At 44.5% G+C, this 24,984-nt stretch overlaps 1 protein-coding gene across 1 annotated transcript in view; it reads right to left on the bottom strand.

Moving 5' to 3' along the window:
* Window positions 1-12,142: 12,142 nt before the first annotated feature.
* PEX14 (peroxisomal biogenesis factor 14) overlaps window positions 12,143-24,984 on the bottom strand; it is a gene marked incomplete at its 5' end in the record, with an annotated part of 66,724 nt that continues 53,882 nt past the window's right edge. The window contains 5 exons of the mRNA XM_008641140.2: window positions 12,143-13,968; window positions 16,279-16,370; window positions 19,530-19,627; window positions 20,895-20,997; window positions 21,609-21,694. Of these exons, the coding sequence (XP_008639362.2) occupies window positions 13,503-13,968; window positions 16,279-16,370; window positions 19,530-19,627; window positions 20,895-20,997; window positions 21,609-21,694 (845 nt within the window). The remainder of the gene's footprint in view (window positions 13,969-16,278; window positions 16,371-19,529; window positions 19,628-20,894; window positions 20,998-21,608; window positions 21,695-24,984) is intronic.

Consider the following 24,984-nt stretch of genomic DNA (forward strand, 5'->3'; position numbering starts at 1 on the left):
ACAAAAGAGAAACCACCAATGCCAGTGGGTGGAGGGGGAGGTGTCACCTGCCTTCTGGATAGCCCTTACATATGGTTAATTGTGTGCAATTTTTTTTCTCCTTTTTTTTTTCCTCTCTCTTTTTTTTTTTTTTTTTTTTTTTTTAATATATCCAATGTGTTAGAAAGAAAGGTATAGAAGAGAATCATAATCACAAAGTAAAAGGTAGATCATACTATTATGTCAAAATAGGATGTAGTAACAGCATAATGATACTACTGCTCTGCAAATAATATTATCATTTCAAGGCTATGTGAAAGTATTAAGCCCAAAGAATAACTAATTTCAATGTAGTGTATGTTTGTAGGGGTGGCAGGGGAGGGGGAAGCCTTAATGCTGTGGTTTGAGGCTGACTTCACACTCCCAGCACTGACCGGACCTGCACGATTCCGAATTCTAACTTGAATTTTGTAGAGATGAAACAAATGAAAACATATGAAATATTATTACTAGTTTGTAGTTTATTTAATTCTTTGGAGTTCTTTTCCTCTATCAGCTATTTGTGTGGCTTTTATTTTTATAGGGGGTTTTTTTTTGTTTGTTTGTTTTTGTTTTGTTTGGTATATCCCCTGCCCTCAGCTGTGTGTTTCCTAGCACAACCCCATTCTTGAACAGAATGAAGCTCACGTTCCTGGGGCAGAGTGATGGAATGATGCCCTGGAATTTCTCAAAATGGGATGGGGCAAAAAGATTTTACTTTACTAGCATTTGCTGCAGGTTCTGTACTTGTACATTTTCCCCATGTTCAGCTACTTAGATAGTATGGTGATGGGCTCCAGGAGGAATCCTCAGATTAACACAAGCCACATCTTGCAAAGCAGATGTGATTATTTTGTACCGCCAAAATCAACAGGATCTCTGTCAGTGACTGTGGGAGCAGGACCAAGCCCTCCTGAGAGCATGTCCTGCCTGGGCACATGGAGCTGGTGCCAGGGGTGACCAGAGGGCTTCCTTGGGCCACTCATGTCCCCGCAGGATAGACAGGTCATGTCCCTGCTCTTGGCAGCTGGGACCCTGCACTGTGACACAGTGTTTTACCTCTCCCCTGTCCTATCTCACCAGACTCCACTGACTGAGTCACTGCACAACAGTGGGGAAAGCAGAAGTGTGTGGAGGAAGGGGGTAAGAGATGTCCAGTGGCTCTGCCAGTGCTGGACGGGACGCACCATCCCAGGAGCAGCCGGAGGCAGGAGTGGCTGGTGCACCCGCGCCAGGGTCCACCTGGATGGGGCCCTGTGTCACACATCCTGTGTGGCTGAGTGTGCCAGAAGGGCCCATGTTTATCTATGCACACCATTTTCTCCCCCAAGGCACCCTACTTCTCCCTAACATCTCAGCCCTTCTCCCAAACTTCTATCGCCTCTTCTCTAGGAGCTGGCACAGGGAATGAAAGTTCTTTCCCAACAGGCTACTGCTAAAGGTGACCCCTGAGCAGGGCCTGACCCCCACAGAGGGTCAGGTGCCCTTGCAGGACAGTGGCCACCCGGCCAGCCTGACCCCATCCTTCTCCCAGTCCTGTTTCTATAACTCTTACACTGTCTCTGTTCGCAACAACAACAAAAGAAAGTTGAACCCGACTTTTTTATTCTGCCATGTTCAGGCTTTAATTCAGCAAAACCCTTAAGCAGATGACTGAGTGGGCCCACGTTTAAGCCCGAGCTTAAGTGCTTTTCTGAACAAGGGCCTCAACAGCCCAATGACCCCATCAGAGCAGGTGGTTTGTCATTCCAAGCTCTCATAGCAATGGGACTATCTAAAGAATGACCAGAGAAAGAGAGGGAGATTCAACTGGCTCTATAAGGAGGGGAAAGAGGAGAGAGGAAATGGAACTATTTTGTCCAAAACAAGATAAAAACCAAACAAAATAAACCTTGAGAGGGACCCTCCTGATTCTGCTACCATTCACTGCTGAAGAGCAAAAAAATTAAATAAAAACTATTGACTAGATTGTTCATTCTAGCCACAAACTCAACTGGATTAAAGTCTGCGTGGAAGGAATTTTGTAAAGAAAAAAATTTCAAAAACTTTTTCCAATGTAGCAAAAAAAAAAACAACCTTAAAAAACAAAAAAATGGAAAAAAAAAAGACAATGAGGGAGGATTCTAGCCTTTTGTAATATCCATATTGCACACTAGGACTATAAGCCATTGCTAGCTCATTTTGAATTTTAAATGTGTAATTTTATTTTGTTTTGTTGTTGTTTTTTTTTCTTTCCATGGGGGAGGGGGGGAAATAAATGCTTGAACCACCAATGCTCTTTTTAATGTTTTATAAATATGTATGTGTATATATATAAATATAAAAATAATATGTATGCACATATATATGTGTGTGTGTATATATCTATATGTATATACATATATATAGATATATAGATATATATATAGGTTTTGAGACAAAAATGCAGAAAGTGAAAAAAAACACCCTAAACAGGATGGTGTGCTCTGATTTACTTGAATCTGGTCTCTTCAGCACCTGCGTTATTAAGAACTGAATATTTTTCCACTTGAATTTAGTGCTATTAGAAATTTAATATATGTGTTTTATTTATTTGATTTTTTTTTTTTTTGCATGACTGATGCAAGGTTTGACATTTTCACTCAATAAAAACTGGAAAAAAAACCCCAAAGTTTTAAGTGATCAAGTTGTCTTCTTGCTTGAGGAGGTGGTTTATGTTTGTAAGAGTTTGGAGCAGGTGGGGTGTTTGGAAACCCCAGCACGGCCCCATTGAACAGTCACTGTTGCAGCACCGGTTCTCCCGTGGGAAGTGGAGTAGGAATGGAATTCTCTTTGCATGGACTCTGGTGTTAAGGTTTCCCAGCAACCCTGAGGTTTTATCTGAATTGCCATCAGGGCCCTTTACAGACATCATGAGAGCATGAGCTAAAAAGCTGTACACTCAGTACAGCCAGTCCCCACTGTCTCCTACCCAGGATTCATTCCAGACCTGGGCACTTCCACACTGGAGGTGGGTCTAGCACAGGCTTCATCACCAACATTCCTGCAGAGTGGGACAGGCAGTAGATGCCATTTTTTACAAGGAAGTAAGCAAGTTACTTCGGGGGAAAAAAGAAGGAACAAGTGCATGTTTGCAGCAGTTCATGTGCTCTAAAGCGATTGCCCTTGCTGCACCTGCCAGTACCAACACGTCCCTGAGTACTCACCCTCCCTGACAGGTCATTGCACCCAGCCCCAGTGCCGGTGTCCCCAGACATTACTGTGCACAAGAGCTGCCTCTGGGGGACCCTCACGTCCTCCACCCTGCCCAAAGTTGTCCTGTCACCAGTGAGGCCACAATGCTGCCCATAGGCAGCACAGATCCAGCTGCCCTCGTGGCTGGGCTGCAGAGCCCTGGAAGTGCAACTGGTTCTTCACCAACAGCAGGGATTTGCATGTCTGTGGACCCATTCCCGCTCAGCACTGCACTGGCATGGAGCACTGCACGGTGCCTGTCCTGCTGAAAAAAAGGCGTGCAGGGCCAAGGAAATGTCAAAAGTTCTTGTTTTACCCAGAGAACACCCTTCCCATGTGGCTCTTCCCCAACCACATGGAAGCAGCTGGGTCTTTGTGCCTCTCTGCCATTATCAGAGAACCCAGGAGCAGCAAAGCAGCCCCTGCCAAGCCTGATGCATTGGCAGCAGCTGCCTCCATATTAGCAGAGAGGATTAGACTCCTCTCTCTTTCAAAGCCCCCTTGTTTCTCTGCTGCAGGTCCCAGCCCTCCTGTTTTCAGATGTCATTATCTGAACATGCTCCTAATCCAACCTTGGAGCCCAGAGGTTTGTTCTCACTGGAGCTCTGCCCACAGCACATGGAATATTTAAATGGCCATGTTTCCAGGTGAGGACAGGGGACATAAACAACACAACTCATTGCTTGAAAGCTTTTGCTGAAACTTGCTTTTTCTCAGTGGAACTCTGACTGGACTTCATAAAAGAATGACTAAGTTGTGGGAGAAGCTGCAAGTTGAACAAATCAAAGTCTCACTATTGCATTCGTTCCAAGCCCTTGCAGGTGGTGACAGTGCAGTCTCGCATCCATAGCCCTGCACCCAGAGCATCTGCACCCACATCTCTGCATCCACAGCCCTGCATCCACCACCCCTGCACTTGGTGAGCCCTGGGAAGCAGCAGACACCAGGCAAGGTCGCTTGTTCTAATGTCAAGACAAAAACTGGGCAGTTGCTGCTGCTGCTATTGTACTTTGATACCTCAAGTGTATCCCTATAATAGCCTTTTTTGTGAGTGCAGGACTCACAGAAGTTACACACAGCCACAAAACCACACTGCATGTTTCATGAGACACTGGATATCCCCTTTTTAGCTCAGTACCAAGTCTCCTGCAGCACTGCCAGCAGGCATCCACAGCGGGAAGATCCCTTGGCACCAGCCCAAACACAAAACTCAAAACAGAGGAGTGCTGCCTTCCCCTCTCCAAACAATTCAAGAATTTAAACTGACAGAGGCAGCAAAAGTTCAATCACCTCAAACATAAACAAGCAGCAACCAAGGTATTCCAGGACACAGAATGGGAGACCAGATGGTTCTGCTGCTGCCTTCAATCATCCTGGTTTTTAGGTGTCATTAACCAAACATGCCTGGTCCGGCCTGAGCACATGGAGACCTGTCTGTGCTGGAGCCAGAAGGGCCAACAAGGACACAAATAATGAGTGCAGATTAATGGTGTTGGCCATCACAGCAGCTCAGAAAGCTGATCACAGGTAATTGCCATCAGTGGCTTAGAAAGACAATCATCACTGTTCATCCCAGAGCTTCTCACAGACAGTCCAGCAAGGGCATTCCTAGAGATTCCTAGGAAAATAGTACTTTGGGTTACACCTCTCCTTGTGTCCCAGACCTCTGAGGAACAGTTCTTAACACTGCAGTAGGCATTCATTTAATTTGCAGAAATCTTTCTTATAAGCTCTTACCAGCTCCAACCCCAACTCCCTTCACTCAAGCACCATCTTACAGGGTTGTGAGGCCCAGAATTCAGAGCAGTGGGTGCAGAGCAGCCAGTTGTCACCCCTGAGCTGCACTGTTGGGATGCAGAGCTGCAGATGCCCACAGAAAATCCTCATCATGGCTTGCTCATCTGAGTATAGAATGAGTAAAGCATGTGTGTCTCAGGAGGACATTTACTCCAGTAGCATAATACATCCTACACCCTGACAGAAGGAAATTCAGAATTCTGGTGCTTACTGGTACTGAGGAAAAGCAGCTGTTATGATGCACAACATGTACTGGGCATAACTTACAGTTTGCAGGGACCAGCAGCACTGGGTTCCTGAGGTATCATGACATTCAGAAAGACACGGAGACTTGCCAGGGAAATAGGTCCGTTAATCAGTGGAGAAAAAACTGACTAAGCCAGCTGTTGGTCCTGTCCATGTTGCTCAGGTATGGCACCTAAGAGAGAAAGCAGCCACTAACAGGTAACAACTGGCTAATAGATAATAAATGTCTTGAAAAAGTTCATGGAAGAAATATTTTCACTGGGTATAATAACACAAAGCAAGAGAGAAGCATTATGACACAGAAGTGAACAAGAGGGTGGGGACCACATGTTTAAAGCTAAGACCTTCTCTTGATCTGTAAGATTTCTTTCACAGTTCTGCACAAGCCCTTTCCAAGAAGAAAGGTTCTGAACCAACAGTCCTGCTGCACACTACACACAGACTGCATCAGCTGCTTGAGTCGCAATGGAGTTTAGCATTTACAAACCTGCAGGTGCTTGTTTTGAAGGCCATGGGAAGTCCTTTTAAAGAAGCAGCTCTGGGGAAAGGGGAGAGGAGCTATAACCAAATCTCTCTCTTCCCCCAATTTGCACATGGTCTGCAGAGAAGACTAAAGCTTTCGAACATGACAATAAAACCTCCCATCATCTTCAAGAGGAGTATGAACTTTAAAGACTTCTCTGAAAGTCAGTGAGCAGCTTGTACCTATTCTGAACAAAAAAAGCATGCAGGTTGTTGGGAATGTCTATGGAATTTCATGTACACTAGTAAGTAAGTTCTGTCTTTCTTTAAAAATTAAGGCAGAACTTTGCTTAGTATGACCAAACTTGGAAAGAGGAGAGCATGTGTGGATGTGTCTGTACACCAGATATGCACAGCTACCACAAAACACACAGGTTTGCTGAATACTGGGACAAGGAAAGAGGCCGGTTTTGGTGAAAGCACATGCTAACATGAAGGAAGGAACTGCTTGTGTGATATTTACTACACCTAATATATTTTATGGGTATCATAAAGATGGGGGAGATGGTTTTGAGTCCTCTGTGGCAGACACTGTCACATGGAAATCCAACACTCAGGCTCCAGCCCTCGCCTTTTGGGTCTCTGCGGTCTTCAACAGATTCCACCGGTACCTGAAAGCTGACAAAACTCAGCCCTGGAGGCAACAATTCCTACCAAATGGGTGAGAGCGAAGAGGGAAAAAAGGCACTGAGATTTGTAGGTACAGGAGGTGCTGGAAGGGATGACAAGTTCTTCATGCCAGCCCTAGGGCAACAAGTGGGCTCACTGGAGTCCCTCAGACACATCTTCCCTCACAAGGGTCAGACATTGCTCAGAAGATGGGAACATGGTCCATCCTGAAGCACATCCCTTCATCTTCCCAGAGCAAGGCAGGGTGTCCTGGCCCCAGTCCTGCTCTTGCCTGTGAAGTGCTCCAGGCCCATCCTAGCTGAGGAAGGGTGGCCACCAGAGGCAGCTTCCCTTCTTCCTTTTGCTCTTTTTTGGCAGGAAAACTCTTAAACAAACAAATGAAGAAACACTGAGTATTTAAGTAAACAGCTGAAGATTTATCTGACAGGCAGACAGAGCTGTTCCCTGCCCCCTTCCCTCCCTTCCCACAGGGCAGTGTGCGACCAGCAGCCCCTGCCCTGAGCCCCTGCTGTTGCTGGCAGCCCCACGGACCCTCCCCGGGATCCCAGGACATGGCCAAGCTCTGCCTAAATGACAGAGCTCTGCATTTGACACACTGAATTGGACACCACTGAGACACTTGGTCTGTGGCCAGAGCCAGTCAGACAGCCCTTGGAGGGAAGCAAGTGCCTTCATTCAGTGGCCAGGCACTATCCCTGCAAGTCACGTCTTGGGAAGAGCCAGTTGTGCCCACAAGAGAGAAGGGGTCCAGCTCCGGCCTGTGGCTGGAGGCACTGAATCTCCCTGCTGTGCCCAGGCCACTTACACAGCCTCTGTGCAGAGGGCTCCCCCAGGGCTGGCACAGCTGCAGCCCCTCCACATCCCCTCCACACAGCACAAGGGGGGACACCCACTGCCAGGGGCATCCACCACACTTCCCCATTTTCCCACTATTTTACACAGATTACCAGGTTCTGCCTGCAGTTTTTAGAGTTGGGGAGGCAAGGAAGAGATGCAGTAGTGGGATATTCCAATTCCAGGCTGCACCAGGCTTGTTCTGGCAAACAGAAGAGACTGTGAAGCAAGAGGGAGCCCCTAGCTCCATCTCACACCCAAAGCCTGCTGCTGCTGTCGTGGAAGTTTGATATTACTGCAAAAAAGCAGGCAGATAAGCAGGCAAACAGGCACGCAGAGATGGGACCTGCTGTTGACAGTGTAAGGGGGCAGAAAGCAAGGAGTAATTCATCTACACAAGAAAGCTGCAGCATTTAGCACCCAGTCCTTTGTGCATGCACAAAGGTGAAACTGCTTAAGTAAAGAAAATCTGCTCACAGAGATGGAAGAATGCCCACCCCAGAACTTCCTCTGGTTTAATTAAATCAGTTAAAGAAATTAATTTTAGACAGGTGTTACTCTGGCTGCACACACATGAAACCTCAGTAGTAGCTACAGAAGCAGAGGTGTAAAGTTGGAAGCAGTCTGTGAAGTGTTAGAAAGGAAAGAGCATGAGGAGATAGACATGACGGAAGGTGAAAAACCAACTGCACAGGATGCTGCACAGAACAGCCTTGCCAAGCAAAGGGACTGAGACATAGGCAAGCAGCCTGGCAAACTGACAGGCATAGAAAGAAAAATAGGCAACAAATAAGCCAGTTGTACTTCTCGATCCTCTGAATCAGCCCTACGCAGCCAATCATCTTCTCACACAGGAGACGCAGTCCTAAAGAAAAGCAAGTATTTCACCTAAACCAGAAAAAAATACAGTGTCACCCTCCCATTCCTCTTGAGGCTGTTCTTGCAGCCAGCGTCATAAAACATCTCTCATTATTTGCACAAACATAGAAGAAACAAAATAAAATCCTGAAGGATGAATTCCTTCAGCAGATGCAGAACAGGAGGGCTTGGTACGAAAGCAGGGTGTTGTTCTAGGAGGCTCGATACTGTGAGTTATCCCTGAGCAGTCCTTGCAAAGCATTTGGGGAGATTTTTAGTCTGAAAGACACTTTACAGAAATAAATTGTAATTGAGTTTTAATAATCTTCCCCTTTTCAGAAAGGGCCTGACAGATGCTGCCTAGTGCTCACTTCTGCCCCATTTCAAATATTTTTACCTTATTTGGATGAAATATATTATTTTTCTAAAGAAAGGAGGTTGGTTTTTTTTTTTTTTTTCTTTTCCCAAAGAGATGGTTTTGCCTTCGTCCAGCTGGTGCCTTTATTAGGTTAGTGCTTGCTCCCTTTTGGGGATGGGATTGTTTTTTTTTCCTGATCTGGGACAGACCATGCCAGCCCCTCAATCTAAAAGTGTGCAGCTTGTACTGCACAGCAAGTGAAGAAGTCAGGCCCTGATCTCCATCTTCTCTCTTCCCTCTTCCTGCCCCAAAACTCACCCTAAGTACATTTCCACTTTTTTATATTCTTTTTAAGAGTGTAAGTAGTGGTGAGAGCCGCCCTTTCACCAGCATAATACGTGGACACAGCTCCAAAGATGCCTGTCAAGGCTGACTCCTAAGGAAGCAGCATAGTCTGGGGATAAGACAAGAAAAGGGAAAATGAAGAAAGCTGGAAGCTCTCTCCTGTACCCTTAGGTAAATAACTTCCCTTGTTTCACCTTCCAGCACCTCTTTATGTTTCCATCCCTGGAGATCAAGTCTTTCTTTTGCTTTGCACTTGCATAGCACCCAATGGTATGAGAGGGCTGAAAAACTCACAGCTCAAGCTCATCAGTTTTTGGTATGCAGGGTCACCACCACAAACAATTTGTGCTTAACATAAAGCACCACCACACAGTAAGGGCCTTCCAAAGCTTCCTGTGTCAAAGCCCTTAGCAAACACTTAGTTCTCCACAGCCTGCTGCTGGGCATGAAGGGTTTAATCAAGCATGGAGACCTTGACTTTAACAAAACAGGTTTGCAACAAAATGCTGCTCTGGACCTGCTGCCTGAGCCTTTGTTTTCCCCGAGCACGGCACTGCCCCAGCACAGGAAAAGCAAGGAGCCTCTGTTCCTGCAGCAAGTACTGCAAATGCCAGCTATGGAGTAGACACCACCTGGGCTTTTTCCACAGTCCAACATACACCACACTTTTTTCCACCAGCACACACCAGGATGGACCTTCTGGCAACCCTTCCTCCCCCTCTACCGAACATAAAATAAGAGAGAACAGTTACAAAAGAGCAGTTACTTGCCAGAAGAACCCAAGTTGCAGCAAGGAAAGGCCAGATCCAAGTGTGTGTCTCAGGGCAGGCTGAGGTGCTGGGCAGCTCCTCACTCACACCTGCACAGCCCGGTCCTCAGGGCCAGTGGCCACAGCTGGGTAGTGGCCAGAACAGGGCTGGCACTCTTGCTCCAGGGCACAGAGTTCATGGGTTTGGGGGCTGTACAAGCTGCAGGACCTTGAACAACATCTGGTTCCCAAAGGCGGCTTTCTCAGAAACTTGTCTGTGTCACAGCTCTGTATCTATCAGCCAGTGTTTTTTACCATCGTGTGAAATCCAAGGCACACTTACAAGTAAAATACTTTGCAAAGTCATCCTCTCTCTTCCTTCTGATCCCAAACACTGTTTGGTTACGCCACCAACACACAAAAGACAATAAGATTCTTCCTGCTTTTGACAAAGATGCACATAGGACCAATTTGGCACATCTGAGGGTAAGGAAGGTTGGAGGGAGATGATCAGGAGACATCTCTCTTAACCCTTTCCCCCTTTTGACTAGCCCACACTTCTCTTGCAGCTATTGAAAAGGGAGTTTTTATATTCTCAAATTACTGGGAAGTACCAGTCTGGTATTGTTTCCTCTAGGAGAGGGCACAGGGTCACAGGCATTCACTGAAATGTGTCCAGATGACACCGTCCAGAGGACGCTCCCTTCACCTCTTTTTTTTATATGTTTTTAAGGACCTATAGAAACCATGTTAGGAACCCACTGAACTCAACTCTCTGGTGGGTTATTCTTCTTCCTGTGTAAAATAGAGTAAAAATAGAGTACACAATAAAACAGTCCTTAAATAAGCCGGGTGGTGGGGAACTGCTGCTGCTGTCTCATTCTGCAGATAAAAGGTTCTCTACCTGGTCATCTCTCAGTTAATAGGATGCCATTGTCAGTGCCAACAGGCCAGTGAATAAGCATTTCACAGGGCAGCTGAGCTAAGAAGTTTGTTTCTAGCAAAAAAAGAAGAAAAAAAAATTACAGGTTATTAGTCAGGCTACAAGGACCAAAATCCTCTTCCTACAACTGTTGCTATGCTGGAAAGAGAAAGAACATGACACAGAGGAATAGAACTTGTGACTCATAACAATACCTGCTGGTTAGAAGGTCTGGCTTCTTCCAAATTCTTTGCTGGTGGATTGGATCTCTTCAACAAAATACACAAACGCCCCATCAGTGGCCAGAGGCACAGAGTTACATGTTTTGAGCAACAATGGCCTTGATGGAGTTTTCTGGGATTCATCAGGTTGAAGAAAGGAAAATATTTAGAACTGGTATCATATACAGAAAACCTACAGAATTGGTAAAGGTAGTAAGAAAGAAAACTAACAGACAGAAAAGAGCAGTTAAAGAAAACTGCCTTTTACTCTGCACCAGAAATCCTGAAGTAAATGAATTGAACACTGGCAACATGGAGGAAAAAGGGGGGAAAATGAACCCGCAGGGATGCTTGTACTATAAACCTTGTAAGTCACTCTGCAAGGCACATACCTCAGCAACATATTTTCCACATTTCACCAACTGCTGTTGTCCAGGCACTTTCTATTTTCAAAACCTTCTATGTATATAGAATGTATACAGGCAGGACAATACTTTTTCATCACATCCCTGCGTTGTTGTCTTTTCTTTTCACAAGGATTCCTGACTTGGAGAAATGAAAAGTGTCATCTCTTAAGAAAAGCCTTTCCTTTTAAACATTTTCAAATTTGCCCTGTTTTAGCTAAACGTGACGTTCTCTGTGAACGTTAAACAGTGGAGAGAGAGACTGAGAGGGAGACACACACACACACACACTCACTCACTCCTGGGGAAGATATTCATCCATTTAAGGCATGAGAAATCATCACATTCAGCAGCAGGTCTAAATACAGTAATATGAAGGTCCCTTTCGCTCCCCCGAGCAGGAAAATGTCACTGTGTACCAGACACCCAAATACTTGGGAATCAAGTAAATCCCTTATTTTTCAGAGGGGAGCCAAATCCTTCTGTTGAACAATGATGGAACTGTAGTAGCTACAATTTACTTGCTGCACACCATCTCCTTCGATGGTTTCTGGACTGGGATGGCAGGGTTAGACCAGTCATGGGATCCAGCACAGCATTCCCTCCTGGAGATAAGACTGAGGGGCCATGGGATATCTCACATTCTCCCTTCAGCACCTCCTGCTGCTGGCGGAAGGAGCAGGACGCAGCATTATTCCACACCCTGCAGAGCCTCCTGCTGGGAGCAGAGGCACAGAATAACTGCACTGCACTCACCAGGGGCTACATCCATCACAACCTCTGCACCATCAAAGACAACACAGCATTACCACGCTCCTGGAGCTATTTGTAGTGTACCTTACACTGCACTTACACCACTGCCTCCTGCTGATATCGCCTAGGACTGGAGCAGTCCAAAAACCAACCACAAATGGCCTTTGGAAAACATTTTAAAAGGACCAGGTTTCTGTAACCACCCCTTTCCCCTCCCCTGACCACCCTACATGCATATTTCTCCCCAAAATAAGAGCCACAGTAATCCAGTAATAGCCTGGTGTTAAATAGTGGTAACTCATATTTATTACAATTATATACAATCATATTTTATATTTGAAATCTATACATGATCACACAGACGAGCACACTTGCTTGGTGAGGACAGTGAGACTCAGTTGTTAACAAGAATTGCTCTGCTAAGATGCCCTGATGCAGTGAATAGTATCATTGGACACCACCAGCTGCAAACACAATGCTGCAAATGAGAGGGTTCAAAATTCACTGGTTTGTGTATGGCCCAACGGGGCAAAAAAAAGGCTGAACTGCACAAGAAGGGCCAGTGGTTAAACCTCAGAGCTGGAGCTGTTGTCTTTGTTAGAAAGACTGCTTTGCTGAAGCAGGTGCCTGTCACTGGAGAGGTACCATTTATGATCATTTTTCTTCTCATTTAGGGAGAAAAATAGGCTAAAAACCATTGCAAATATTCAGAATTAACCAACTATTCCAGCATCTGATTTCACCCCACTCATTCATTCATTCATTCATTCAGAGCAGCTATAAATAAAATATATGATGTCAAAAACTGATGTGAGCTTCTTGTCTTTGGAGGAGGAAGGGTAATAACGGGGTTGAGTGGAGTCAACTTCTTCTAAAGCCTTTTACTGGGAAGCAGTCATCAACAAAGCCACCTGTTCTCATGGATTTTACTGTGGCCATGACACCTTGGTCCCTACCAACAGGTCACTGTGATGAATGTAAGCATGTGGGGTGGAAATAACATTCTTTGGACCCCACAGAAGTTTAGTGTTTTTACGTGCTAGGTAGTTTCAGGAATTTGAGGCTTGGCATAAGGTTTGGAAGAGCCAAGACTGAGATCTGGTAAGGAATTTGAGGTTAAAATGTTCAGGTTTGGTTTTGTTTTGTTTTGCAACAGAGTATCAAGTAGTTTGAGAAATAAAACAGAGGGTTATTTTGGGAAACAGAGAACTGGTTTGGGCCTTATGTGGGATTAAAGGCTCATGAAATCAAGGAGCTCAGTACAGACTGGTTTCTGAAATTGGATAGAAGGGCTCTAGGATGCAGCAAGAGGCCGGCTGCTTCTGTAAGAGGGCGTATTCTGTAGCTGTGGTGCATGGTAAGGCGATCGGTCTGCCAGCCTAGCAGTGACCCCAGCTCACAGGAAGAAGGGCTGGGAGGGGAGAAGAAGCCACTGCAAGACTGAAAAGCCCTGTGGTGAAACAGGGCAATCATGTTGTTCACCGAGCAATCATGACCTTGCTCAAGGTCAATCAAGGGAGAATCACTGGAGGGAATGGTAGCTTTTCTCTCCACAAAATGGGAGAGGCACTGGGGACAGTGCAGCAGGCTGGGGAAGATGTGCAGCAGCAGCAGCAGCAGCAGCCAGGGTGTCTTAGTCAATCTCATTCTCATTGCTGGCCCCCTCAGGTCTTCGTAGCTTTTCCACTTGCTCATTAATCTGACCATCCCCTCCTCTCCGGTCCTCAGTCTGGACACCCAGACATTCCTCCTCATCCACATGGCTAACATCATCATCCTCATCATCCTCTTCCTCCTCATCATTCCTTTTGGTTTCCCTTTTCTCCTCCTCACCCTGCACCTCCATCCGCACTTGGCTCGTGACGTCGATGACGGCCTTGGTGCCCTCCTCCGTGCCGAGCAGGTGGCAGCTGACCTTGGAGCCCTCAGGACTGTGGCTCTCCTTCACTGGGGATGAGGTGGTTGACTCATTGCTGACCGGTGAGATGTCACTGCTGCTGTTGTGGTTGGCAACAACGGGGTTGGAGGGTGAGCTTGGCTTCACTGGGATCTGCCATGATGGGATCTTAGGAGCCGAAGGGGAAGGAGGGAACTGCCTCCTTGGGGAGGAGAAGAGGGGAAGAAAAGGAGAGAAAGGGGCTTTTATTATAAATACTGAGGGGTTATCATTAGAGAGAATGGCATTTGCACTACGGAGGTCATGTAAAGCAAGACTGAAACTGCAAGTCTCATTGCCATAAATGAGCAAAACCAAGGCCACTTCACTTCTCCAGAGAGATTCTCAAAGTGCTTTACAAGCTCCCAGCAATCGAGCCTGTACACAAGGAAAATATCCCAGCTGGGCAGTCTGAAGCACTAAAATGATCTGATTTTGCCAATTTCACTAAGTAAGCTAGCACTCAGGAATGCTGCCTGTGAAAAGACAAAGGTGTCCCTTTATAAGACAATCACTAATTAATTGGTACAGAAAATTCCCACTGGAGCAAGAAGTCAGACACACCAGGTGCCTGAGCCAAGGAATTTCACCACCTGGCTCTCACCTCAATAGTGATACACCACTTGCATTCTGGCCCATTGCAATCCAGAGCCTTTCTCCCAGTCCCAGCATGCACTTTACATGTTTGGGCCAGGCCTGGCTGCCACAAACTGGTTCAGCTTCTCTGACTTGAATGGAGTCATACCAGCTCGCACCAGCTGAAAAGCTGGCCCCAAGTCCTTTCCAGGTTTTAAGGATATGGCAGTAGCAGGCTAATGCCCAGTACTAATAGGAGATCCCAAGTGCCAAACAGGACAAATATAAATGCAAGGGGAGCACTGGTGCCCTCAGAGAGTCATCCATCATGAAGGGCAAAGAACAAAAGCATGTCTGATGTAGTACTCCCATGCATCCTTGCCTGTGTATGTGAAAAGCGGGAGTATGAAGAGGTGTCAGATCAAAGTCTGAAAAGGCTGTGTGCCAGGGGGTCCTCATGCCCCTCAGGGGAGCTGGCAAGTGCCACGAACAAGAGCAGAGCAGAGCAAAGCTGGCTGCTCTCCTGCACCAAGTGCTCACACTCGGCATTGCCTTCTCTTAGACTGAAGTGGGAACAGGAGCAGCTCTCACCTCCCTCCTGCTGCTGCCACCAGCAGCCACCACAGAACTGGGCTGATCTCACCCCATCCCCTGTGAGTGCAGGATGCTGATGTCTGCACTATTCAACGACTATCATAAATGCAACCAACTAATTCAATCTGGAGACAATCACAGAATATTCTGAATTGGAGGGACCCCCAAGGACCACTGAGTCCAACTCTTAAGTGAGTGGCCCACACAGAGCTTGAGCCCACAACCTTGGCACTATTACCACCATGCTCCAAGCAACCAAGCTAATCTCAGTGGTTTTCCTGGCTCCAATGCTGCTGCTGCTTCCTCACTGCAGAAACATTTGTCTTTTTATTAAAAAACAAGCCCCTAAAAAGTTTTCTTTTTTCCCAAAAAGCACTTTTCCCCCAAAAAGCACTTTTCCCCCAGTTACAGCCTTCCCACTGCTGCAAAGGTGTCATTAAGTAATGCTCTCTCCCCACAGAGAGGCCAGTATGACCCAGCTTAACAGACCGTAACTTAATATGTGTCCTCAATCCTTCAAAGCTTCCTACTGCAACTCCTTCTCCTGCAAGAATTTAAAAGGATATTGACGGCAACACACTTTTCAGACTTCTGAAAAGCCCGCTTGCTCAGATCCAGGACACGCCTAGTCCAATCTTAGACTGACCTTTGAAGTCCGTCTCTTAGGAAACATTGAGAAGTCTTAGTTACATGTAGAAGGAGACAAGGGAGCCCTATCCAAACGACGGGATCAATAGCTGGAAGCCAGATAAACTCTTAATTACTTGGGAAAAAAGAATTTTCTCAAGAACTGAGATCTGATCCCTGTTCTTATGACTGTCCCACAGGCTGGGATTTCTTTCACCTCATTTCAGACATCTGCTACAGTATAAGAGGTTGATACCTGAGCTGATTAAGAGGAACAAGCTCTGCTGTGGCACAATTCTTTTCATCCTGGTTATGCCCTGACCATGAGCAAGGCAGCTGAACTGCATCCAGAAGTGACTTTCTAAAACAGAATACAGGTGCAGATGCAGTCAATTCCTCAAACTAGGTGAGAGGCATCCTGACTGTGGGGGAAGTGCGAACAAAAAGGAAAAATCTTATCAATTCCCTAATGCACTCTGATTTAAGGCCAGTTTGAAAACAATTTTGAGACCTGCAAATAGAAAGTGATAGCAGAGTGCAAAATGGTACTATTAAAATAGCAGTAACAGGATATAGAGGTAGTTCCTGTTCGAAATGCCCTTCCTCTCCATGACTGAGGGAATCCCAGAAAGCAGCCCTTTCCCCACAACAGTCTGCTCACATATTGCATCCATACCGGTTCAGGAGAAGTCCTTTTAAAGAGTAGATCTCAGATTTCAATTCATTGATATTCTGTGACTCCAGAATCCAATTGGTGGAAGTTGTGGCCTAGAACATGAAAAACAAGACATAAAGATCAATGTCTGAACTGGAAGATAATTCACCAATGTCACTTTTTCCTATGTTGTTCTGCTCCCATCTGGGAATTTCGAGTCCTGTGGATAACATACATAAGCTCTATCACTTAAAATCTCTCAGACCTGAGCAAAACAACTTCCACAATAAGAAGTACTTGAACAGATCCCCATGATGACCAGAAATAATAATTGTCTCAAGGTGCCAAGACTATTCAATATTTGCTTTGTGTTTGGGAGACTAATTAATCTTGTCTCCAATCTTGCCTCCCATGCACAACCATTGCTAAAACATCTCAAGGGGACATTTCTTTTTTCAGGAGGCCAGCACTTGTGAGAATTCAGGCACAGCTGGGCCCACATTGGATGTTTTCCACCAACATATCAGACAGAGAACAATACACAGAGAGATAAACCAAATCATTTGGCACTGACCTAGTGAATGATTTCTAGAGAAGAACTAGAACTAGGATCTGGAAAAGCAGTGGGAGTTGCACTGAATCAGGTCCTTTACTCCTTTCTGAGACTGAACTTAGCTAAGACAACAGATTCGAATACTATATATTAACAACTACTTTAAAACCATTTTCTCATTTCTCCTAAATCATAAAAGAAAGAATCCATTATCTGCACTCTGTGGTGTTTAGAGGTGGGCTGATAAATACATACTTGAAAGCAGCAAAAATATTCCCTACTTGATCTGAAGAATTAGATGTGTGCTTGAGTTACCAGGTCGTATCTCCAGAAGCAGCTGGACTAGGCACTGTCTCTTGGATATTTCAAGGCAATGGATCCAGTTTTGTGGGGAAAGACGATAAGTAACTCATGGAAGCCTAGTACAGCTGCTGTCAGAATTGCATCAGAATTGCCATGGGATATCAGGCAGAAATTAGAGTAAGTAACTGAGGATAACATGCTGCAGACAATACTTTTGGCACTCTTTCTTTTAACCCTTTTGGGAACGTGAGAAATGGGAGTTTTCTAAACACAGATCATGGTCTATGGTTATCCCATCCTTTTCCTCCAGTAATTCCTGTAGCCATGAGACCAAATAATACTCATGCCTGGCATGAGTAATTTCTGCTAAAAGCCATTAGAAACAAACACATTGGTGAGTATCACTGCAGAGATAGTTCTAATAAATTCCCCACCAAATGAAGCCAGAACCGGAATAACACAAAACTCCTCCTCAGCAGTTCTCACTAGATGTAGCCAGAACTGCTTGCTCCTACTTACTCTTAAACAGTCTTGAGCTACTGCTGAGTAACCCCACAGCCAGCACTGCTCACAGTGACTTCTGGGCTTCAAACCCAAAGAGCTGGGCGAGGCTCAGGCTGTAGTAGCTGTGTTATACACAGATGTGTTCCCTCAGGATTCACACTCCCAGCCCTCAGACAGCAAGAATCCAGGAGCCACTGTTCTGGCTTTCTAAGACCTTGAAAGCTACAGCAGCACATTAACAAGGGAGTGATTTCCACTCACTGGCCTGCAAAGGACTCAAATTTCCAAAACACATATGGTGCCAGATGCCTAGGATTTAGAAATAAAATCTGACATCTGGGGCTTTTTAGCCAGTCTCTTTAAAAACAGTTGTAGAAAATTCAAGCCTTGAATTTTTATGTACGTTTTTTAATTACTTAAAGTCGCTCTTTTTAATTTTTTACAGCATGCCAGTAGGAGTTTGAAAAGCAGATATAAAAACTTACATTGCAGCTGAGAAAACACAGCTTTTATTCTTTGGTTTGTGGGGTTGCCCAAGTTTTTCTTTGTACACATGAGGTTTAGATATCATAACAATGTGTGCTACCATTTCAGTGTGGGGGGTAGAGAGGGGGGAAGGAAAACTTCTTCAAGACTCTCTAAACCACCAAGACTTATGGCCTTTTTCCTTCTTAAAGCTCAACATGTGTTCTTAATCTTAACACTTAAGACCTGAAAACAGTTTTCCAATTTCCGGACTGGCTCCAGGCCACTGTCAGGCCACAGTTCCCAAGGAAAATTGAAGCAGAGTGTTGTGACCATAAACTGACTTTCATGGTTGCATTTACAGCTGTGCCACTGAGGGATTCCTCCTGTACAGTGTGCACAGCACAGAGTCAGCTGTGGCCCACCAGTTACACACCATCAAAGCATCTGCATGAGATTAAAGTGTGGTAAGGGGAGAAGACAACTGTTCCTGCTGCAGGTAAAGGGCTGTAAGCATTGCCTAAAGGATTTCACAGGAAAATCTCCCTGTACAGAGAATACCACAAGATAACTGTGAACAATCTTGGCCTTGAACAATCCCAAGTCTGCGAGTCAAAGGAAGACTTCATCTCCATGTGACTGCTCCACATTCACCCCACCTCACATGTCAACACTTACTCACTGATAGAATGCTTGGGCCAATGGTTGCAAAGTACTTTGGAGTAAAGCACTAATTCTCATTGACAGAAAGAAAATCAATTTTGGTTAAAAGTGGGTACTTTATTTACACATGTAACAACACAAACTAGTCAGAATTGATGGCTTTATTGCCAAGGTCAAGTCAAGAGTCAAGGGGAATGGGTCACTGTGTGTCATTAACAGGGTTGTAATGGGGCCACCTGTTACACTCAGCTGACCAAAATCGTTGAAACAAGAACCCAAATAGTAAGAATGTTTGGCCATTACCTGGACCTGAACAAGTGACTTACATACAGTCCTTCAAGTATCTGCTTGGCTGAACATGATGTACAGAGTACAGGAGAAATACAAACTGGTAAAATTACATACACAAAAAAAATTCTCTGCACAACTGGTCTTTGCCTCTTTTGGTCAGTGGACTAAATCCACAGCAATTTCATCTCAAGTGCAGCGCAGAAGGTATGGAGCCGAGAACAGGTCTGAGGCCTCAGACACATGAGCTTCATCCAAAACTACCCAGTAAAGCCCTCTCCAAAATCAGATGTATTTCAGTGAGTATCCAACTCATATCCAGTGCTCTAACTACACCACTCATGAAGAAGTCAGATGCAGAGAAACCGTTTGGGGATATGGCAGAGCTGATGGCTGGGTTGTGAACCCAATAGGTGCTCTCCACATGCCCACAAAAGAAGCCGTGCATGTTCCAAAACTGATGATGCTCTAAAGGTGAAGAGTTGGAAGCTGGTACCTTGGAAGCAGCCAGTTCTTGGGTGAGCTCTTGGATTTTCTGTTGCTGCTGGATTAGCAGCTCCTGGACAGCTGCTAAGGTTGTCTGTAACTGAGTCACTGTAAGGGAAAAAGCAGAAGAGTTAAACTGAGATACATCCACACTTACACACTCACACACGCTTTTCCTGCTGTCTAGCTACAAAGATGCCTCTATTCCTACTATATTTAATTTATCTATGCCCGCCTGCTCACTTTAATCCATATGATTTATTTGCACTATGGGTAATCTACCTGCACTGCATCTAACCTCCAGTATTTCTAGTTTATCTTTCCATTGTATAGATGTCTATAGACCACAGTATATCCGTCTAAAACCTCTCCCTTTTAATTATATTGGTTTATGATTTGTACATCTCCCTGAACTTACACAATGTTTGTATCATTTATCTATCTCGGGGCTCTTGCAGGCAAACACTGGGGCTAGCTAGCTCCAGTCTGGGAAGAGGCTGCTCTCAGGGTTGACCTTAGGGTATCATGAGAAATGAAAGATGCTTTTCCTCTCACCCTTCAATGAAAAGTGTAATTAGCATCCTCCCATTCTCAACCTACCAGCTCCTTCAACCCCAGTATCTTTAATAAACTTACTGCTGAAAATCATAATTTTTTTCATCCCAACTGAATATACTTCGCACTTTTCCCCTTTTATTCCAAGAGAGCATCCTGTATTCCCTTCCTACACCCCAACAAACACAGAAGAACTTCTGCTGGACTCCAACTTCAGCTGTAGAACTTTTTCTACTCTGGTACTTTATCCAAAGCTTCCAGGCAGTAAACAAGCTGATAAAATAAATAAAATTAAAAACTCTATTGGTGTGACAGGTAACAGCTAATCCAGACCACCATTAGGACATCGGGTAATGAACAGACACCCTATAGAGTCAATAACAGAGAAGGTGGCTAAGGTCAGGGAGGCACAGTAATTACAGACTCTCCTGACCCTCCCTTGGATTTTCAGATGGAAGGTGGGGAGAAACCACCAAAAAAAAAAGCCGCTGAAAATATCAGAGAAGCAGAAATTAAAAATGAACTTTACAGCCCTCCAAAAGGCTGTCATTTTATTCCCCTTATTAATATTCTGAGGTTGGGAGCCTTTCCGTAAAAACATAATTAATTGAGTCCGTGCCGACAGTAAACAAGCAATTTCAAATTAAACCGAAATGACGGCGGCTTCATTTGCAAATGTGAACAGATTCTCAGAGCAGATAAATGAAGTCACCACATAAAGTGGAGATGGAGGGAAAGAAAAGGGTGGGGGTCTTGGCAGAATGGAGGATAGAGGGAGAAAAGCTTTGAGGGGTGAATTGATGGAGTCATTAATCTTTACCTGTCTGTGTCACACTGCCACTCATCTCAGAAATGTTTGACTCAATCCTCTGAAGTTGTTTCCTGTCTTCTTTGCCTCCCATGATGAGAGGGACCAGGTATTTCTGCATGGAGTACAGAAACTTTTTCAGGAAATAGGGATGTGCAAAGCGCTATTTCTAATCTACCAGAAACATCCTCAAATCCCACCCCTCAAATCTCAGCCTTTATCACAGAGCCAGTGATCATTTATCCACACATCTGGCTGAGAAAAGAAATTCCCTCTACAGTAGCTGGTAAAAGAAGAGGAGTTTTGTGTTTACATTTGTCAGGGTGCTGAAAACCAGTTCCTAAGTCTGGACACAGCCATGAAATCTGCCCCATTCCGCCCTTGCAGAGGGTGGACTGGATATAATAGGTCACAACTCTCCTCTAGCTAGCATGGAACCTTCTGCAGCCTCATCCTAGGAACGGAATATGCTTCAACAAGAGCATACACAATGGAAATTACCTTATTTCCAGTAGTTTGAGATTTACAGCTGAAAACTAGTTTGCTTGCCACTTTTTGACTCTGCATTTTCATGTTAACTGTCTACATTTATCAAATATACCAATGGCAGTGCCAGTCAGAACAGAGATGCTTCACCAGCTTGGAAGCAACATGATCATTTGGACACAAGCAGCATTAACATGTTTCTCTCAGAGTACAGTGTAGGAGTAGCAAGGGACATATTACCTTGTAGAGCTGGTGGAATCCAAAGGCAATTCCTGCCATTATGATAGCCAAAGCACCATAATCTCGCCATCTGGAGCCAGGGGGACCTAAAGGTCAGAATCAAGAAATAATCATAGTCAGAACTTCAGGTGACAACATTTTTGTACATCCATTTTATCAGAGAAAAGAGCAATGATTAACACACAGTGTGCAGGCCCTTGGCTGAGGACACTTAAACATTTGGCCAGACCTGTGGCATTGACACTGGCCTTGTAGTGTCACAGGGAGAGAAACCAGAGCAGCAATTAAAAAGGGTCCATCAAGCTGTTTTGACCTACTGTTTCCTTGCAGAAGGCACTCTGAACCCAGGCAACTGTCTCTGGGGCTGGTACTAGCTAAGGTTAACTCCTTACCTGAATACCTACTGTTCTCCACTACCATAGTTTCTGTAAATGGGGACAGAGCCAGAGACCCAGACGAGTGCAGGAGAAAGGAAAGAAGGGAGTGTTTTAAGAAAGAAGATAAATCTGTCAGGGCAATAAATGAGTTTATGAAAACTGTGTCAGCAATTACGGACCACTTCAATGAGGAAGGATCCAGTGTCTTTCAAGCTTAAATTACAAATAGGGACCAAAGCACACATGAAGAGCAGAGAGAAAATATGCAATGAAATATCTACAGAGAGAGGTAAAGAAGTAGATTAAAGCTTGAGATATTCAACATAAAATTCTGCACAGAAGCTTAGAGGCTCCACAAAGGAAAGCAAAGATATGGTATGCCCTGCTCCTTTTAGCAGAATCAGAAGATACCTGTAGTTTTCCACCAGCCTTATCCTGTCACCTCCCTCGCAGTTCCCTGAATGAACCTTGTACTGCCCCCGGTTTTCTTTAATAATAAAGAGGATGCAGAATGATCTTGCCTAAAGTTCAGTGGCAGGATGTGGGCAGAACTGACGAGATGGGAGACTGGTGTGGTCTCCAAATCTACGTGTGACTACATTGTCTCATAAATGCATTATGTTCTCCAAAGTCTCAATTTAGGTATTCAAAAGGAGGCTTAACTGGCTGAAATGGGTGGCCGCTGGTCTCCTCTCTGCTTTGCTCAGCTATTGCCATTTTGCTTGTTGCTGAATTCTTCTACAGGCATTTCATCCCAAGAGTTCCCCTAATTCTAGCCCTTAGGGTCCAGAGTATTTGGGTCTGACTCCCAAATACTGGCACTCAGAGCTTCTTGCTACATTTTAGGACACAGCTCCTGAAATTATCCTCTGGCTAGAAATCTGAACAAATTAAGGCATCTCTGTCAGAACTGGTGAATAGTGTCACCAGGAGTATTTTGGGTTGCTGCAGTTGCAGTTTTGGAGCTTAGGCACATGATCAAATTATCATAACTTTTTAACTTAATGAGTTAACACACGTCAGCTAAGCTGCAGTAACTGGCTGTGTACATGTCAGGATTTAAAATGATCTCTCGCTAATCTTGCTGCAAACCGCAGCCATCTATCCCACTTTCCCCTCTGTGCTGTGCCCCCACTGTCACTTCTGGTATCTGAAGTCTCTTGGTTGTCCAGTCCTCTCCCCTAAACTTCTGACTAAAAATATCCTTCTATGACAATATGATTTGTTCCAGGCTGAGCTGCTGTTGTACAGGGTTAATTCTCTCAGGGGCCTGTGAATCCTGCCCATGGCTGTCCTTGATGGGCTGTCCCAAACTCCCTCCCAGCTCCACTGACCTCTGAGCAGGAAGGAGACACACCTGTAGGAATCCATCTGCTTTGCCCTTTCACCTCACTCATCTCTCCCTCCATTCCTGTAATGCTTGAGCTAAGAACATTTTATTGCCCCCTGGTTTTCATTATTAATGAAAAGGGACCAGAATGATCTTTCCTAAAGTTCAGAGAGTCTATAAAGACAAGAAGCTGAAATGCCATTTTACTCATTTTAGAGATGTGTGAAATCTGTCTTGTGACAAAAAAAAAAAAAGTGAGGGGGGTGGAGAGAAGAAGTGAGTGAGTGAGGGACGCAGTAAAGGCTCTGCACTGACCACAGCAACTTCACGATGTTACAAAGAATGTCACAGTCACTGCCTAAAATACACTCAACCTTTCTTTTTGTCTGCAATTCTCTAATCTAAAGCGTGAAGATGTGAAAAGGGGTTTAGGAGTTTTTCTGTTTTAAGCTTCATGCTCACACTGACTGTGCATATTCTCAATTTCTCCACTTGTAAAACAAATAAAGTCCAGATAAAGTGAAAAAGCACTGACAGCCCAGTTACTTTAGGCACTGCAAAAGTACCAAACCATTCTACTGAGAGGCCTTCAAAAGTCAAATGGAAGGGACACAGACATTTTCTCCAGGTATATGTCTGTGTTTTCACTAAGTATATTTAATTTCCACAGCAGTCACTGTAAATCACATTTCCAGAGTAAACACCTACTATTTTTCAGATCCCCATTCACCTAAGAATTAACTTTCCTAACAGCGACTAATTAGGCCTTGTGCATCCAACTTAAGGTCAGCTTCACTAGTATGTGTATCCACTTCTAAAACTGTAGAAACTGATGCTGGAAGAGGTGAATTTCCAAAAGAAAACAGTGAATCCACGGAAATATGTTGGGGAAAAAGAAAAGAGTTTGGATTCTAGTTACCCTTTTTAATTGTAAGAGGAAACAGTCTGTATTTTACAGACTTGTGCATAATGAAGACACAGGGATGTGAAAAGAAGATCCAAATGGCAAGAAAAAAGTCACTGGAGCTGATTTTTAAGCAGGTGTAAAATCTGCACAAACCCCCATAAATGGAGCCCATAAATACCATGGGGAACAACACAGACAATACCTGGATGGTAAGCATGCAGCTTTGCACACCTCGCTCAGAAACTCCCCTGAGTTTGCTCGTAATTATATGGGTTAGAAAGGTAAAAAAAAAAAAAATCAACAAATTAATCATTTAAGTATTTAAAGTCAGATTTTTGTCCTCAGTGCTGAATTAGTGTATTTCATAACACCAATAGCAGACAGCCCTGTTTTTTTACTGGGGGTTCATTTTAGAGCATGTTTAAACTAGTCAGATTGAGTGATGCTTCCAGCAACTAATCGCATGTCAAATAAAAGATATTTTATGTAATAAATTACTGCTACAAGTAATTCAAATGTCATTTATCAGTTTTATTATCAGTCAGGCAAAGTCTTGTTTCTCTATATTAATCAAATTCAAGCTTTCTTTAAGCTTTTTTTTTAAGCAGTTTTGACACCTCTTGGCAAAAGTACAAACTAGGGGGTAGGAATTACTCCTCCAGAACAAGAGGAGAAGTAGTAGAGATGGTATTGACCTAAAATACTAGAAATTTAATTATTGTCTCTTCCCCAAAAAAGTTTTTATATTTTCTCTTCAGCCAA

Source organism: Corvus brachyrhynchos, unplaced genomic scaffold (assembly GCF_000691975.1).
Source record: "Corvus brachyrhynchos isolate BGI_N302 unplaced genomic scaffold, ASM69197v1 scaffold68, whole genome shotgun sequence".
NCBI lineage: Eukaryota > Metazoa > Chordata > Aves > Passeriformes > Corvidae > Corvus > Corvus brachyrhynchos.